Here is a 19,605-nt window from a genome sequence, read left to right on the forward strand (position 1 = left end):
ATATTGTCTATGTCCCTCAAAGTTATTACTTGCGCAAGCAGAGCGTGCAAGTCATGTTTTCAGTCAGGTGCTACGATGCGCGTGTTTGGGGCCAGCACATGTTATGACGTCATATGCTGGCCCCAAGCTGACTGTGCAGGTGTGTTTTTGTCATGCTACGAAGCATATGTCCCATGACGTGATGAAGATATGTACCAATGTCCCTTAGAATGCACGTGATATGATGTCATACGGACATACGGAAGCTGACCATGCAGGTATGTTTTCCGTGAATCGTGATGAAGATTATGTACCAATGCCAGGGTATAATTGGTTGACCATGGTGACGTAATGATGATAGGTTTCAGTGTCAAGTACATACGCATCAAACCACCCAGCCGATCACATTATACCACCAACCACTCAGAAAACTACATACATATAGACATATACAAATATATGGACATATGAGCATATGACGTGATGAATATATGTACCAATGCCAGGGTATAGTTGACGGTGATGATTTTACCATACTTAAAAATACTACTTTTTTTCCTTCAGAAGCAAGGTACGTAGCAAATAGCTAAATCTAATAATTCAATATGTGAGACTAAGATTTGAAAGTTTATAGCGGTCTACAGCACTTGCACGCTCTGCTTGCGCACTAGTAGCCTACTTGTGTGCAACGAGCAAGTAAGCACTCGACAGAGTGCAGTTCTAGTTTCTAATGGTTTGAGCCTCAATCACCACTCTGATATAACCTGTCATTTCTTTCTGGACTTTGAAAGCTGTTTTAGCTGCAATACCACAATGTCCTGAGGTGGTGGGGGTGCTGATATGCAGATTATTTAAAGGGCCACTTCACCTCTGGAAGAAAATCCAGTCACTCAATGTTAATGGTATTTGTAATAGATAACAGTAGCACAATTTGAAATTTGCACCCTTTGACCAGAAAAATAATGAAGTCTGTGTTTTTGACTAGGGGTTGACTGGATTGCTGAATTCCTACAATGCCCATAATGCTTTGCTGCGCTGTTCCTCAGGGGGAGGCTGCATAGGTGGGCCCGTAGGTGTGACTTTATGATCTTTATCCTCCCATTTTCTACAAACAACAAATACACATGGAAGTGACCCAGTGTTGCCATGTCTGCTTATTATAAGCAACTTTGGGTTATTGTTGTTGCTTGTAAATATTGGTGGTTCACAGTCACTGGTTGATGTTTCTTTTTTTTGGCTTGTTTCTAAAATGTAGTTGATATTTGGGCTTCACACCAGTGGTTCTCCATGAACATGCCAAGGACCCCCAAATTAATTTGTATTTTTCCACGTAATTTGTGCCATGGAGCCCTGTATTAGATATGTGTTGTTAAAATATTTCAAAGATATTCCACATTTGCACTTTATCCACTCAAGATTTATTTTGAAAATAGCCGGCTTATGTGCCTAATAGGCACATAATATAAATAACCAAAAATATATGTGCATATTGTTTTGAGGCTTGTTTGCACTTTGCATGGACATGGTTGCTTATTTCTCTCACAAAGTCAAAGAACTGGCAACCTTCACTGCGGGTGCATTTTTGCGAGAATAATAACAAACACCACGTTGACTGTATCCACTTTTTGCTAGCCTTTTTCGAGTGGATGACAAAAACACGACATGAAGCCATGTGTTCCTTCTTGTATAACGTGAAGTCTGCTTCTCTTTTTTCTTGAACCAGTAAACGGTTGGACATTAGATTTGTTTTGGAAGAAAGTATTCACTCTTCAGGAATTAGACAGAGCCGCTGCAGCGCATCATGCCGTCTTTACGGTTGAAAATTGTCATGTAGCTTTTTATAGCAAAGCAAACTAAATATATATAGGCTAAATTTGCATAGTATCACTAAACAAACGTGTTTTTCCTCAGAATTGTTTCGTCATTCCCACACCATGAAGAAAGTCTGTGATTGACACTGAAGGGAGATATAATGCATTTTATAATAAAACAAAACGTACGTTTCATATTCATGTGCGACTCCCAATAATTTCAGAGAACATGTTTCACTGTAACATTGTAACCATGTGTCATCATGCTTTTAATTAGTGGATATTGTAACATAGGCCATCATGTTTTACTGTAGTTCAACTGTATGGTAAGCAATCCCCAGCAAAATGATTACATGGAGAGAATGTATACAACACGTTATGCAATATGCAATTTCTGCCAAATGAAATCGTTCAAATGAACACTAGATGGAATTTGGGGTGCAACCTTTTTTTCATTGTTTACAATAGTCAATATGCAGCAAGCAGGTGTACATCATGTAAACGTTTTATTAGATAACTTCATTATAGCTGTTTTCAGAGTTTTTAAATGACATGGAAGGCTTGGAAACGGGAATGTTCTTCTACCGAAAATAACAGACCTACAAGCTCACAAAGTGTCGAATCTGCGATGCGCTGTGAGCTTGTAGACCTTCTATTTTCGGGACCCAACGTAACAATATGATAGAACATGGCTGCGTCTATGAACTGGAATCTTGATGTAACAAGTCTACGTACTACGACACTCTGAACAGTGAACTATACACATACATAGCCTAGCTACTATCCTAACTTTATAAATCTCTCACATTAAAGCAATCGATTGCTAGAGTATGCAAGTTTACATAATGTTTACACTTTGCAGAAATACAGCCATGGTTCACATGACGCTGTATGACAGTCATGTTTCAGGGCTACATAAATAATACTTATTTGATCAAGTAAAAAATATCCAGGGCCTGGCTGCCCTGTATGCTCGTTTCATCTGCGCCGGGGTTGCTCTATCTGTGTATTCCGGTTCAAATAAATATTGTCCATGGATTGAGTCCGTGGATCAGTATCACTCTGCACTTCAGACGCCATAATAGTACACAAACAATATGAGGAATGCAACGGTGGGGGTGGCCTGGGGTTGTAGGTGGAACGGAATAGAGACTGGGGACACCCCTCGGGGCTGTCTTCAGGTGTAGGTGTAGCCGTGTGTAGGTGACGCGCATACTCTACGGTGACGCGAGGTTAGACTGTTGTAGTCCGGAGGGGAGGGGCCATGAGCATTCTGACGTACATAAAATGAATTCCTGACCAGGATATCTGAAAACAGGGATTGCGCACACAAAAACCCAGGAATAATGTTTCTAGTGTCCTAAACATCATTAAAATAAGATCAGGTTGTGTCAGGGGTGAAGTGACCCTTTAATATTTGAGTCATTGCATGCTATATAAAACCAGGCTTGTTTCCATTCCATGCTAGCTTGGAAAATCAACAATGGCGGACATTGTAAACAAAGTGGAAATGCAAATGTATGTGCAATGGTGTATTAACTTTGTATTTAGGGTTTCTTCCTGGAGGCTGAACCCTTGACAGTCAAACGGGCCAATGAAATAAACAGAAATACAGTGACATCACACTATCAGCCCCTCCCCTAACCCCTCCCCCTTTATCATACAACTACAGCTGTGTGTGCGGCTTCAGTTCAGGTGGATCACCACCCATCACCACCCACCAGGCAAACCAGGCATACTTGGTATGAACTGGTACGTGTCCACATAAAAGCATTATTTGAACAAATACTGTACACTTTTTGGAAAAAGTTCTTCCTCCTTATATTATAAGGAGGAACCACTGTGTGAACTGAGTGGTGTAACGTCTTATATAGAATGATCAGCTGTGGTCTGACGTAATGTCTGACGTAATGAAATCACACCCGTGTGAACTGGGTGACCATAGCAACCATGCTCATTTTTTGGTACGAACAGACAGACAGACACGTAAACTAACAAAGCCAGTTGTAGGAGTGGTTTACACCACTCAATAATACCTGATGATCATGTTTTAGGGTGGAAAAAAATCGTGGCACTCCATCTTTAACACCACTGGTATAATGTACGGTGTATACTGTATATGTGTATATGTACCTTCCAGTACAGTGGTGGAGAAGAAGGCAATGTTCTTGGTCTCCATTGGGTTCTCATGAGTGCATTCTGGACTCCTGGTCTGGGGCTCGGACTCCCCTGTCAGGGATGAGTTGTCAACCTGACAGAAACACACACAAGCACATGTCAAGGACCCTCCATAGTGTACACGTGGAACCAAATGTTAAGGACCCCCCATAGTGTACACATGGAACCAAATGTTAAGGACCCCCCATAGTGTACACATGGAACCAAATGTCAAGGACCCCCCATAGTGTACACGTGGAACCAAATGTTAAGGACCCCCCATAGTGTACACATGGAACCAAATGTCAAGGACCCCCCATAGTGTACACGTGGAACCAAATGTCAAGGACCCCCCATAGTGTACACATGGAACCAAATGTTAAGGACCCCCCATAGTGTACACATGGAACCAAATGTCAAGGACCCCCCATAGTGTACACGTGGAACCAAATGTTAAGGACCCCCCATAGTGTACACGTGGAACCAAATGTTAAGGACCCCCCATAGTGTACACATGGAACCAAATGTTAAGGACCCCCCATAGTGTACACATGGAACCAAATGTTAAGGACCCCCCATATTGTACACATGGAACCAAATGTTAAGGACCCCCCATAGTGTACACATGGAACCAAATGTCAAGGACCCCCCATAGTGTACACGTGGAACCAAATGTCAAGGACCCCCCATAGTGTACACATGGAACCAAATGTTAAGGACCCCCCATAGTGTACACATGGAACCAAATGTTAAGGACCCCCCATAGTGTACACATGGAACCAAATGTTAAGGACCCCCCATATTGTACACATGGAACCAAATGTTAAGGACCCCCCATAGTGTACACATGGAACCAAATGTTAAGGACCCCCCATAGTGTACACATGGAACCAAATGTCAAGGACCCCCCATAGTGTACACGTGGAACCAAATGTCAAGGACCCCCCATAGTGTACACATGGAACCAAATGTTAAGGACCCCCCATAGTGTACACGTGGAACCAAATGTTAAGGACCCCCCATAGTGTACACATGGAACCAAATGTCAAGGACCCCCCATAGTGTACACATGGAACCAAATGTCAAGGACCCCCCATAGTGTACACATGGAACCAAATGTCAAGGACCCCCCATAGTGTACACATGGAACCAAATGTTAAGGACCCCCCATAGTGTACACATGGAACCAAATGTCAAGGACCCCCCATAGTGTACACATGGAACCAAATGTTAAGGACCCCCCATAGTGTACACATGGAACCAAATGTCAAGGACCCCCCATAGTGTACACGTGGAACCAAATGTTAAGGACCCCCCATAGTGTACACATGGAACCTTAATGTCAAGGACCCCCCATAGTGTACACGTGGAACCAAATGTTAAGGACCCCCCATAGTGTACACATGGAACCAAATGTTAAGGACCCCCCATAGTGTACACGTGGAACCAAATGTTAAGGACCCCCCATAGTGTACACATGGAACCAAATTTTAAGGACCCCCCATAGTGTACACATGGAACCAAATGTTAAGGACCCCCCATAGTGTACACATGGAACCAAATGTTAAGGACCCCCCATAGTGTACACATGGAACCAAATGTTAAGGACCCCCCATAGTGTACACGTGTCGACTACATATCATAAGATTTTTGTCGACTAAATCTACAGTTGATTTAGTCCACTAAAATGTATTTTGGTGGGCCTTGATGCCATTGTAATGACAGATTTTACACTTGCTGAAATTGTAGATCTGCTATTTTCAGCATGCAACCAAGTGTAAAATGACTTATACTGGATCTCTTGTCCACTAGTCCCTTCCTAACATTTTAGTCTTTAGTTTTTATTTGTTGACCACATTGTCAATATATTTAGTCTTAGTTTTAGTCACCGTAGCTTAGTTTTCATTTAGTTTCCATGTAGTTTTCGTCAGTGGAAAAAGGTAGCCGACGAACATTTTTCGTCTTAGTTTTAGTCGACGGAAACAACACCTGATGTGTACTGACTGTACTCACCTTGCAGCTCTGGGCAGTGATGATGCGGATGTCGGCAGGGATCCTGTCTCCACCCTTGACCTCCACCAGGTCTCCCACCACCAGCTCCTTGGCGCTGATCGTGTCCTTCCTGCCGTCGCGAATCACCAGCGCTTGCTGTTCACAGACAGCAGACACTGTTTTTTTTCTTTTTTTTAATCCCACCATTTTGTAACCCATTTTTCACCCCTGTGTCAATTACCTAATGTGATCCTGGGCTCTAACCTGGGGAGAGCAACGGACTTGAACTCATGCTTCCTTCATGCATGAGGGACAGCGCACACATTTAAAGATGTGTGTGCCGTTGCTCTGTTTTTGCATGTGTCTATGGAAGTTAACGTTACTCAAATAGACCCCCCAGGTGTGGTTATAATATTCAAATATGTCTTCCCTGTGTATTTTTGCCTTTCTTCCTGGAAGCTGAGAGCCTATGAGCCAAAAGGCCCAATCGAAAATACACAATTTTTGTGACATCATAACCCTAACCCCTCCGCTAACCCCTACCCCATTATCATACAACACACAGCTGTGGGCGAGGCTTATAAGTTCAGGTGGGTGGTGGTAAGGTGAAAACCAGGTATACTTAATGAATTCTTTCCCATGTCCGTATATATACGGACCCCAATGTAGCCTATACTCCGTCTATATACTGGTTGAGTCCCGCGGTGGCGTTTTAACATTGGTCCGGTTTGCTATGGCAACGCCCCACCGCTCCAGCTATGGGATTGAAAATATAATCACTGTGTAAAGCAGTTGAAAGGAGGATTTTCAACCGTCCATATAAGTCGGAATCCAGGAGAGCTGTCCTTGGTGGATCTTCTGCCATCCAAATTTCGGAGTTAATTTGTGCCTTTGTACTGCGACGCTCCCGCCATGTGAAAGCTTCCGACGAAAGGTAAACAGTGTGTGCTTGTTCCAATGATACTCGAGTGTGTGTAGCGTGTGTGGGGGGGGGGGGGGGGGGGGGGGGGGCAAACTCCGACTCTTAAAGTGAATGCGTATAGAGCGTCGCAGTCCCGCCTCCTACCCTGGACCAGGAAATGAAATGCATTTTTCCCATAGACATTTCTTAAAGTATTTATTTAAAGACGGTTACGCCGCGGACAAAGCCAACTCGAGTCGTGACAACTCATGACAACACAAACAATATTTTGGACCAAACAAATAATTACAAAGAAGAAAAACAACAAAAAAAGTGTTGTAACCTGCCGTTTTTTTCTACTTTCTAATTATTTGTTCGGCCCAAAAAATTGTGTTTGTTGTCATGATTTGTCACGACTCGAGTTGGCTTTGTCCGCGGCGTAAACGTCTTTAAATAAATACTTTCTGAAATGTCTATGAGGAAAATGAACGGAGAATCATTTCCTGGTCCAGGGTGGGGGGCGGGACTGCGGCGCTCTATGGTGGCACCTGGAACTGGGATTCGAACTGGTGGGTGTGGCCAGTTCTGGCCACATAACAACATAATTTTACACCAGAGAACTCTGGTCAGATGATTGGGGGCTATGCAGATTCTTGCTAAATCCGGTATTTACACAGCACTGTATGTGTGATGTTCATTAACCCATTTCCCGCTTCCATTAATTAATCCCTTGATTGCGTATTGCCATGGTTTCATCGCGCGTAACACTTATTTTGAAGAGCCAAATATCCGTAACCGGATGTTACAATGACAAACTGCTGTGTGTGGTGTCATGACCGGTTGTTGTTGTCTCGCTCTGCGGTGGAAAAACCCGACCGCGAGTGTCAGCGCGCCTGCTACAGCCCGTTGAAAACCCTTGTTTTCACCAGAAACGGCCCCTCAATGTCGTTTCTGAGATACAGGCTTTTGAATGCAGGGCTTAGAATTGAAGTGGATGCCGCATCTTCAAAATGGCCGCGGCCACTGTCCCACTTGATGTTGTTGGGTTAGCAATAGTAGCTAACGATGCGATCGGATTAAAACATGGATTAAAGAATACATCGCTGTTAAAACGAGAATTCCGGGTTTGGCGGGGTACTAATTTAACCCTACGTTTTCTAGGTTTCTGGCGGGCTTCGTGTTCATTAATATGCTGTTGTCCAAATGGACACATACATAAACGAGATGTGAGGCTCACCTGTGGCACCAGGTTCTTGAAACTGGCAATGATGTTGGTACTCTTGAACTCCTGGTAGTAACCAAAGCAACCGGTCACCACGACCACAGCAATCAGGGTGATGGCCAAGTACAGCTGAATGGGGCACGCACGCGCACACGCACACACGCGCACACGCACGCGCACGCACACGCACACGCACACACACACACACACACACACACACACACACACACACACACATACCGTACACACACACACACACACACACGTTCAGTACAGCTGCTACAAGTATCATTGTATTAGGTGAGTTTGAACCCTGGCCTATGGGAAACAAACGTCTACCGACTACCGCTCCCGCTTCCAAAGAGAAATGTCCCCCTGCCCGGACCCCCACTTTTAACCTTGGACTTGGCTACTCTTAAGGCTAGACTGCACCAATGCAGCCTGAGCTAATGTGTTAGGTTTCTGGTCTAGAGGGGCGGGTCGCGGCAGAGATTTGCGCACGGCCTGATTGGATCTGACCGATCTGTCAATCAACCCCGGTCCCTCCTCTCCCCCACAGTGCAGCGCTACGTCACATAATTTTGGAGCGACGCCCACCCGGAAGGACCCAACAGTTTATCCCACGGCCTGAAAGGTTTAGGCGTAGTAAAAAACTCACGTTGTCAAAGCAGGTGAAGTTCCCCCTGGCCAGTTCGATGCCAAAGGCGATGAAGCAGATGGCGGCGGCCACCCACATCAGACACTGCAGACCCCCGGCCAGCTGCCGGGCGAACTTCACGTACTCCGGGGTCCCCTTGGGGGGCTTCAGCTCGTTGGGACCGTCCCGCTCCAGAACCTGCCGGGCGAACGTGGAGGTCATGCCCTGTGTGGACGACAGAAGAAGAGAGAACAATTTATTCATTTATACTTTACTTCCAGTGGTGGAAAAAGTACTCAATTGTTTTACTTAAGTAAAAGTACCAATACTGCAATTTAAAGTATACAGAATTGAAAATGTACTTGAGTAAAAGTACAAAAGTATCGGCATCAAAATGTACTTAAAGTACTAAAAGTAAGTTCTCATATTGCAGAATGTCCCATTTCACAAGTTCAAAATGTATACAAAATCTATTGAAAATAGCAGATCTACAAGCTAAAAAAAGTAACTAGTAACTAGTAACTAAGGTTTTCAAATAATTGTAGTCAAGTAAAAGTACAAATTTTGGCTCTGAGATGTAGTGGAGTAGAAGTAAAAGTATTGGAAATTGGAAATACTCAAGTAAAGTACAAATACCTCAAAATTGTACTTAAGTACAGTACTTAAGTAAAAGTACTTCACAGACACCGCCACAGTACCTTTTTGAAAAGGTTTTGCTGGACAAAAAAATTACTAAAATGTCACTGTTGCCATACATTTACTTTACGCTTTGTTGTCAGTCGTGATTGCAAGTTTAAAGATATATTTGTTTGGGGAATAAAAGCAATACTTTCATTCCACGCCTTTTTAAAAAGCTCTATGTATGTATTATCTTTCTTTTTTTTTATTATTCCTTTTCATGCAAATGCAATCTGTAGGCTATAGCCTTTAAGTATGCTACATGTCAAAGTTAAACTTGTGGTGTTTGAATGGGGTACTTTCAAGCATTCAACCCTTTTTGTATCAAGGTCCATTATTTATTCGCCATTTGAGCCACGGACCACCATGGATATTTATTATTTTGTTGTCGTTGGATAAGGGTGCACTCACACGGTTCATGCAATTCTCTGTGCTCGTTGGGTGTTGTGTCATGGCCGCCCAGCGGCCCAATGCATTTCCAATGGAGGTCACATGGTTTGACCCAACATTGTGTTGTGTGAGGGGGAGGGGCGCATTCGACTGCGCCCCTCCCCCTCACACAACACAATGTTGGGTCAAACCATGTGACCTCCATTGGAAATGCATTGGGCGGCCATGACACAACACAACATGCATCCAACGAGCATCCAACGAGCACGAGAATTGCATGAAAGGTGTGAGCTCAGCCTAAGAGTTTGACCACAATTCCATGCTGTATTGATGTTGGTACCACAGGAGAGAGAACATGCAAATGTTGAGCAAAATAACAACTATTCTACATTCTCTAACATTGTGTAGACTTCTTGTAAATTAAGTAATGCAGATGTTTAACAATAATTTAACTCTTGGGAGCGTGACATGAAACCAAATGGACCCGTACGGGTCCATTTGGTTTCATGTTATGCTCTCAAGAGTTAAAGATCTATAGGGGTCCATTTGGTTACCAGCTCTCCATCATTTAGCTGGGGACCACCTGGAACCCCCTCAAGGACCACTGGTGGTCCCCGGACCATTTTAACCCATGTACAGTAGGCCTATCACAGTATTCTTTAACAAACACTGTACCTACCGTGGTCACGTTGGTGTTGTATCTCTGCTCAAGGTCTTCTATTGGAATCTCATGGTCATCCTGCAGGGGGAGACAGAGGACACTTAACGGAACTAAACTCACGCCAGCAGGCTGCAGTTTAGCTACCTGCTTGTGAAAGCCTGCTTTTCATTCCACATTATAACCATTGTGATCTGGTCCTAGAGGTCGCCTTCCATATCCACTATCCACTGATCTCCACACATACGACAGTTTTCAGTGTCGACCATAGTCCCAGACATGCAAAGTGAATTGACACTATAATGACCAACAGTATAGAAGACTTTGTATTTACTGGTCAACTCCCATTGGTCAACAGCAAAAGGGCTGTGGTCGTACTGGTCACTGGTCAGTAATCAGGGGCGGCCTTAGGGATCTATTCTGGAGGCCCGTTTCAAGACCAAATAATATGAGGCCCCCATATTACACCCCCCCCCCAAAAAAAAAAAGCCAGCAACAACAAAGGCTGGAAGCCTGTTTCAATTGAAATTGAAAATTAATTAATTAATTAATGTATTCATTGTTATTAATTAATAACAATTAATAATAAACCAGTGGAGCCGAGTATAGTGTTGCGGACTGTATTCTTTTCTCCAGTATTGCCGTTTGTCCAGCACCTATGGGCTAGAGTGGATGTGCGCATACACTATCACCTCTGTCATACTGGTCAGTTCCCATTGGTCAACAGCACAAGGCTGTGTTGTACTGGTCAGCACCCAGTGGCCAACAAGACTGTGGTTGTAGTGGTATAGTATAGTTAGAATCTGTATGATGGAAGGCCATGGGTGAGCCAGAAAATAGCAGCCAGGACAGCCAGGACACTGCCAAAGACACAAAGAGCTGCCATGCAGCCAGCAAGTCAGTGCTGTGGGAACCAACACAAGGGCACCTAGAACAAATATAGAGGATGGTGCACGGAGGTGCGGCCCACTCTCCTGCGGGAGGTTTGCACATGCTCAGTGTAAACAGGAACTGCGATGATGGAGTGTTCCAGCAGAGGTGCTAGATAGAAAGCTCATAACTTTCATGTAAATAATGAGATCCAGAACAGTTGAGAATTAAACAGCAGTCACCCTTCCCTTTTCAAATGTTTTATATCATCCACAGCACTTGAATGAACAGTATCCATGTTCCTTTGTCATTTCACAAAAATAAAAGTTTGACACTAAAGAACATGGAAAATCCACAAAAGAAAATATACAAAAACATTAACATTTAGTAAATGTACTTGTCCTTTATCTTTCAGTCTGTTATACACAACATTTTTTCCACAGTTATAAAATTGATATACTTTTTAAAATAAAAACAAAATCAACTTTGTACTATTCTCTTTTTTTTTAAATCCTTTTTGTTATTTCAGTTCAGGGTCAGCAACTCTCATGCACCTCTAGCACCTCTGCTGGAACACTCCATCATCGCAGTTCCTGTTTACACTGAGCATGTGCAAACCTCCCGCAGGAGAGTGGGCCGCACCTCCGTGCACCATCCTCTTTATTTGTCCTAGAAGGGCACGAGGACGTCCCACATTACCATATGTGGATATAGCACCAATGAGCTGGCCAGATGTATGGAGGACTGGGATGACTGGACGCAACGATGGAGGGCTCGTTTGAGGACGACCTAGACTCACCATCGTTGTTTCCAGAGAGCATAGAGCACCGAAGTCTGACATCACTTTCAGTAGAGGGCGCCAACACACAGGTTCATGTATTTTTTTATTTGCATTGTAATCTCCATAGGGGGATTTTAGGTCGCTCTGGGTTGTTTGGCTCGTTTCTAACGCTTATTTTGTTACTCTTTGGGTATATTTGTACATTTCCACCTTCAGTCGATGCTTCATATCCATATGAGTGAAAAGGCCGGGGTGATCGGTTTATTTTTCAAACACAGTTCTTATATGAGGCGATCTAAAATCCCCCTATGGAGATTACAATGCAAATAAAAAGTACACAAACCTGGGGACTGACGCCCTCTACTGACAGTGACGTCAGGACTTCGGTGCTCTATTGCAGGGGTTCTCAACCTTTTTGGCCGGGGACCCCCGAAAATGCTTTGGCAACGTCTCGGGACCCCCGCCCCGCCCCCTCCCGACCCCCAATATAAATTGACTGGTACAATAACCTTAATAATAGAGACAATACACCATAAATAAATACTGAAACCATAATCATTAGGGAAGGTGTATGCATGTACTATGTGTACTATATGTAAACTCTTCATTTCCACTTTACAGCCATTCAGTTGGTAAAAAAAATATATATATATATTTTTTGAAAATAATTTGGGGACCCCCCAAAATAATTTGGCGGCGACCCCTCGTGGGGTCGCGACCCACGGGTTGAGAACCCCTGCTCTATTGCAAAGTCTGTGGTTGTACTGGTGAGCCCTCAGCCTCTCAGTGACCAATAGAAAACTCTCTCTCTCTCTCTCTCTCTCTCTCTCTCTCACTCACTCTCTCTCTCTCTCTCTCTCTCTCTCTCTCCACTACTCACTATGTCCATCTCTTTCTTCACTCCTTCCAGTCTCTCCTTCTTTTTCTCCTTCTTCGTCTTCTTTCCTCCTTTCACCTCCACACCGCCGCCCATCTCAAACATGTCGTACTTGTCCTGAACACAGACAGACAGACAGACAGACAGACAGACAGACAGACAGACAGACAGACAGACAGGCAGACAGACAGACAGACAGACAGCGACGAAAGGGACAGATAAAAGGGAGAGACAAACATTAGTACTACAATATTGGTGCAGTTTGTGAAGTTCAGTGGTGCAGCAGCTGCACTATAGACAAATCTACAATAATGCCCTGGATGCAGGCATTACCGGGGTGTACTATTTGGCTGATTAGCTACACCTGGCTGGCCTACAGGGCACTAGTTGCTCCATGGCACTGCAGTGCGCACATCCATGGAGCACTGAGCCAGTAGGCCAGGTGTAGCTAATCAGCTTAACGGTATACCCCAGTAATGGCTGCATCCAGGGCACCCCTCTGTGGATTCATCTACAGGCTGCCTAGTGCCTACACTATATGCTCTACCTATGTGACTACCGGTATGTCTCATCTGGACAAATCAAAATAGCAATCTTTATTCTTTACAGAATAATGTTGGTGTAACAAATTCACTGAAACATGCATATTTTCAACGGTCATCCACCACACACTGCAGACCATAGCATATGGGCTGTGAATCGATCTATATTTGAGGATACAAACACATTAGTAGACAATACATACTCTGTTCTGGATGGCTTGGTGAAGACCGTCACCTATGAGCTTTAAACCATTGTGCAGATGTTTTGCCTTCTTCTCCTTGGAATTTGGCCTCGCCATAACAATGAGAGTAGAGCATTATTCTTGCCCCTATAGGGCCTATGAGCATAAATTTGTATTTTGACGTTATCTTGTGACATGGCCTACCTACAGTTGGGTGCCACCGATATTGTCCCTTATCATTTGACCCATTTAGGCCTGACCTCAAAATTTAAAAAAATCCTTCTAAGTTTTCTGAAATAAATATTTTCACGATTTTTCAAAAATAGCAGACCTACAAGCTCGTAGCGCGCCTATTTTTCAATAGCATAATGTTTAAAACACCAAAAGGGGTTTTGCGCAGATCACGCAAACCTCAGCAAAAAGAAAAGGACAATATCGATGGCCTCCAACTGTATGAAGTATTTTGTCTCATTACTGCCTGACCACGATTGACATCTATTTTTTCTAACCTCTTTCAAAGCACTTTTCTAATTTCTTTGATGTTCAGTCACACAACATTAATCCATATTTTAATGTTGCTGTGACTCTACAAAAGATAACATCTGTTCAAGGATTGTCCTTAACAACCAATTTGGTGTAAAAAGAAAAGAAACAAGGAGGAAAGGAAAGATTAATTAATTAATTTGCTGTTTCGTAACTGATTGATTTACTAATTACAATGTGAATTTGATCAGAATATCAGTTTCAGTAACTATATTAGTCTTCTAGACATACAGTGCTGTAGTAGTTTCTTAAAATGGAAATGGCTTCACATTCGCTGCAATCTAAGGATAAATTATGTTGGACTGTTTTAACATAATTCAATGTGACATTTTGACGGCAAAACCATCAGCGAGAAAGTGTGAAATATCTTATATTACATATTCCATATTAGTGGCCTGTCTACAGGTTAATTTAGTTTATTGCACATACAAATTTAAATATATGATAGGAATAAAAAAAGTATAGGGACTGGGATTGGAAAGAGGGAGTGGAGGGGCCAAAACATTCTATAGGAAGTCAGATGGCTTTTCCTGTGATTCCTTACAATAGGAAACATCAATGAATGAAGCATCAATGTTAACAATAATCATAATACTACTGTATTTTATGTATATAACTACACAAAATGTACAGCTATTAATATACACAAAGTGCTCACAATGTGACGTGACACGTTGCGAGCTTGTATTTCTGCTATATTTTAAACTGTGAAAAAGCAATTATTGTCATAAAGTATGATATTATGATCACAATATCGATATCGAGGTATTTGGTGAAAAATATTCTGATAGCCTATTCGATTTTGTCAAATACAGTCGGCATATTGCCAATTAGCCACAAATTCCGGCCTATGATTTTTGATTCAAAGTCTCGTGTTAAATCAACCCTCTCAACCCATTCTGTACAGGAACCCCTTTTGGTGTTTTAAGCATTATTTTATACTTTAGCTATTGAAAAATAGAAGATCTACAAGCTCATAGCGCGGCACCGAGTGCCGCGCTACGAGCTTGTAGGGCTGCTATTTTTGAAAAATCGTGAAAATGCAGCACACATCTTTGAATATATATTCTTTCAGAGTGAACGTTTTTAACTCAAATTAACTTCCTGGAATAACATATTTTCAGATGGGGGTCGGCGGCCAATTACATAATAATTCTTGGGGTCCTTGACATGAAATATTGAGAACCACTGATACAGAAACATACAGTAGGTATTTCAGAAAACTGTCAGGATTTTGAAGACAATTTTAAAAGTTCGACGTCAGCCCTAAATGGGTTGAAGACGGTTTGACGTCCTACCGTTTTACTCATGACTCCTGGTGCTCCCGGGGACCCTAAGTCAATGGAGGTCCAGACCACTCGATCCTTCTTCCGCCCCGAAATGTTGGATATCTTAGATCCACTTCCCTTACGCACACACACACACACTCACACTCTCTCTCTTTCTCTCTCGCTCACACACAACAAACACAACGAAACAGGACAGAGTCGTAGAAAAAACATTTATAGGCCTATAACATAAATTATGGACCTCCCCTATTCACACACACGCGCACGCACGCACGCACGCACGCACACACACACACACACACACACACACACACACACACACACACACACACACACACACACACACACACACACACACACACACACACACACACACACACACACACACACACATGTACTTGTCCCATGCCGTACCCTTCCTAATACCTGAAGTGGCAGCAATGTCACCCCTTTCCAGGTCACTCACAACACACACACACACACACACACACACACACACACACACACACACACACACACACACACACACACACACACACACACACACACACACACACACACACACACACACACACACAGAGACTCCTTCGTGTTGACCAGGTTTGTCTTATCTTCTCTCTGCACGTTTCTGCCGCTGATAAACTGATTGGAGTAAAGATCGTGGGTACAGTGAAGGTTGTTCTTAATGCACCAATGTGACATTATACCACAGGTCGTTTCGAGGAAGCAATCTGATTGGTTGAAACAGCCTTCTAGCCGTGGGTTAAACCAGCACCATTCACCACCTAATCAAAACAAAGAATTCAGCTGCTCTGTTCTCCCAGAGCGCTAGCAAACTCGGTGGCTAGGCTAGCTAGTTTCTTGGGACATTTGTGGTCGTAGTGACTACATCTTATTATTTATTTATTTTTTTCAGCGATTTTCTTAGTTTTAAGGGTAACTGTTGTATAATTGCAATATTACACTCGAGGGTGTGGTTTAACGTGATTATTGCCACTTCAGCTTGCGGAACTCGACTTCGTCTCGTTCCTTACCGCATCACTGTCGTGGCAATAATCACGTTAACCCACACCCTCTCGTGTAATATTGCTTAATTCACCAACACACTCATTCTGCCCACTACAAATCCACCAAGCGCCACTGGGATTTGACCAGTAAACTATTGTTTTCTTCTGTTGGTCATGGAGCTAGCTGACCAGTACAACTGTAGGCTATAGCAGGGGTTCTCAACGTTTTTGGCCGGGGACCCCCGAAAATGCTTTGGCAACGTCTCGGGACCCCCGCCCCACCCCCTCCCGACCCCCAATATAAATTGACTGCTACAATAACCTTAAACCATTTTGGGCGGGAACCCCTTTTGGTGTTTTAAGCATTGTTATAATTTAGCTATTGAAAAATAGCAGATCTACAAGCTCATAGCGCGCCACCGAGTGGCGCGCTACGAGCTTGTAGGTCTGCTATTTTTGAAAAATCGTGAAAATAAAATTTAAAAAGAAATCTTTTTTTTTTTTTTTTTTTTTTAAATAATTTGGGGACCCCCCAAAATAATTTGGCGACCCCTCGAGGGGTCGCGACCCACGGGTTGAGAACCCCTGGGCTATCGGGTGCTGAGTTGCTGCTTGCCTATCGGGCCTGGCTCTTTAGCCCAGTGGTTCCCAAACTTTTTCATGTCGAGGACCCCCAAATTGACACTAATTAGCCCGTGGACCCCCATTAGAAAAGACATGCCAGTGGACCCCGATAAGAGAAGATTTGTATGGCTCTAGCAGTGATTCTCAACCATTTTCATTTCAAGGACCCCCAGTTTGACATGCATATAGGCTATGGACTCTCAAAGTTAATTTAACTCTGAGAATGTACACATGGAGCCAACCGTTAGGGTCCATTTGGTTCCATTTGTGAGCCCTGTGCGGGTGCAGACGTCGGCCACTCTGCTGGCTGGCGTGAGCCTTAAACCTGTGCTGTGCTATACTTTACTGAAATAAACATCGGACCATCTCGTCTTCTGACTCCCGTGTCTCACAATTCTCTCCTGCTCTCGAGTTTGGTGTATTGTACAATGGTATAAAGCAGATACCATTTTATCATTTAGCCATGGGGACTCCCTGGAACTCTCTCAAGGACCCCTAGGGGTCCCTGCACCCCACTTTGGGAATCATTGCTTAAGCCATAGCGCATGTGCCATTCTGATACATAGGTCCCGGGTTCGCCTCCCGGCCGAGGCTACGTTGGTGGCAGCGGTGGGATAGGTTCCTCCGTCGTTCCTCGCCCTTTGGCTACAGACCTATTCCGGGTAGTTGACAGCACGTTACCTGCCTGGTTGTGGCACGCGTGGACGCGCTTCCAGGTATGGGGGACAACTAGGCCAATGGGTGCTGCGTTGCTGCTTGCCTGCCTGTCGGGGCCTGGGCTCTTTAGCCGACTGGTAACGTACTAACGTTTTTTGAGTGGTGTAAACCACTCCTACAACTGGCTTTTTTGTGCAGAAAAAATGAGCATGGTTGCTATGTTCACCCTGTTGTAATGACGTAATGAAATCACACCCGGGTGAACAGGGTGAACATAGCAACCATGCTCATTTTTTCTGCACAAAAAAGCCAGGTAATGAAATCACACCCGGGTGTGATTTCATTACGTCAGACATGATTTCATTACGTCAGACAGACCTTACACCACTCAGTTCACACGGGTGTGATTTTTCTTTCCCCGGATACATAGCTCCCAGGCTCCCAGCCGAGGCTACACAACCACAGTCTTCTAGGTAGGACTACAATGGAAACTCCCTTTTGACTGATACCTGTCCATTCAAACTCTAGACAGGCCTGCCCCAAAGTTATTAGTGCGGCCGCGCCCGGCGAAAACTACAGTTCTCAACAGGCCCGGCCCTACCTGGGCCCTCATCAAACCCTGTACACTCAATTAAGACATACTGCCCCCGCTGCCACCCTTAGATCTCCATATATGGAGCTGACCTGTTCTGACATTCTATAATGTTGGTCTGACCTCCTCAAACCCTGTACACTCAAGACACGCTCCATATATGGCCAGTACAGAATTCATTCCATATGTTGATCTGACCCCCCCATGCCAAAGCACCAGCTCTCGCCCAGCAGTCCGCCGTCTGCTGTCACCCAGGCAGATGCATGCACCTTCGCCCTTCTCGCCCTCAGGGTGCCTTGCTGGTATTATGATAAGAAACTCCTGTAATGGGAGCGCAATAGATTATTTTGGCTGCTATACCCTCTGGCATCGGTTCTGCAGCTTCAAGCCTACCATAAGCTCCAAGACAACTATAACTTCCCCAAGACCAGTGGTTCCCAACCTGGGATGAATGTTTGGGTCAAAATAGTTTAAAACGTTCAAGGTTTTTCAGAAATAGCTCAAACAGCACATCTACAAGCTAAGCCGATCTGCATTCTCTTGAACATGTTCGCGGTCATTCATTTTTTTAAGTGGTGCAACCACTTCCTTAAGTGACTATGTGTGTGGGTGGCTGGCTGGCTGGGTGGCTGGGTGCGTCTGAGCACGAAAACAGCATGGTTGTTTTTCACCACCTGTGCGCAACCTAACACACACACAAACACACGCACATATTAACTGTATATATGGTGATTTTGGGTGTGCCAGTACAGTACAGTACAGTACAGTACAGTACAGTACAGTACAGTACAGTACAGTACAGTACAGTACAGTACAGTACAGTACAGTACAGTACAGTGGAGGGTACAGTAGAGGGACCCCCACGCGGTAACTCTGTCATTTCCGGCTCACCGGAACCAGGCCGGCACCCTGGGTGGGTTCCTGTTGGTCTGGAACCCCTAATTCGATTGTAATTTCAGTTGTCATTCAATTACTGAAGTCTATCAATTATTTGGTGTGTAATAGAGGACAGCTTAGTCCACTGTGTCCAATGAAAGGCTCTCTGTGGGCAACCTGTGGTCTGATATGCTGTTTACAAAGCTACTATAATGACGTTGCATCTGCGTCAGAAAATCCTGCTCAAAAGATATGAGTGGCCATTGAAACGGAGAAGCACGTCTTTAACCCTGGCGCCTGGCATGTCAAGATATTCAAAGATATTTGTCATGCAAATAGC

The 19,605-nt window shown here is 43.9% G+C and overlaps 1 protein-coding gene across 1 annotated transcript in view; it reads right to left on the reverse strand.

The window, feature by feature from the left end:
• The window catches only part of LOC306924782 (potassium-transporting ATPase alpha chain 1), a 30,498-nt gene extending 17,073 nt beyond the window's left edge, over positions 1-13,425 (reverse strand). Inside the window, exons 1-7 of the mRNA XM_079503420.1 lie at positions 13,287-13,425; positions 12,957-13,070; positions 10,447-10,506; positions 8,721-8,924; positions 8,078-8,191; positions 5,961-6,095; positions 3,924-4,041 (exon numbers count right to left, since the gene is read on the reverse strand). Coding sequence (XP_079359546.1) covers positions 3,924-4,041; positions 5,961-6,095; positions 8,078-8,191; positions 8,721-8,924; positions 10,447-10,506; positions 12,957-13,058 — 733 coding nt within the window. The 5' untranslated portion in view covers positions 13,059-13,070; positions 13,287-13,425. The remainder of the gene's footprint in view (positions 1-3,923; positions 4,042-5,960; positions 6,096-8,077; positions 8,192-8,720; positions 8,925-10,446; positions 10,507-12,956; positions 13,071-13,286) is intronic.
• Between the last annotated feature and the right edge of the window lie 6,180 nt (positions 13,426-19,605).

The sequence above is a fragment of the Electrona antarctica genome (genome assembly GCF_951216825.1).
Source record: "Electrona antarctica genome assembly, chromosome: 6".
NCBI lineage: Eukaryota > Metazoa > Chordata > Actinopteri > Myctophiformes > Myctophidae > Electrona > Electrona antarctica.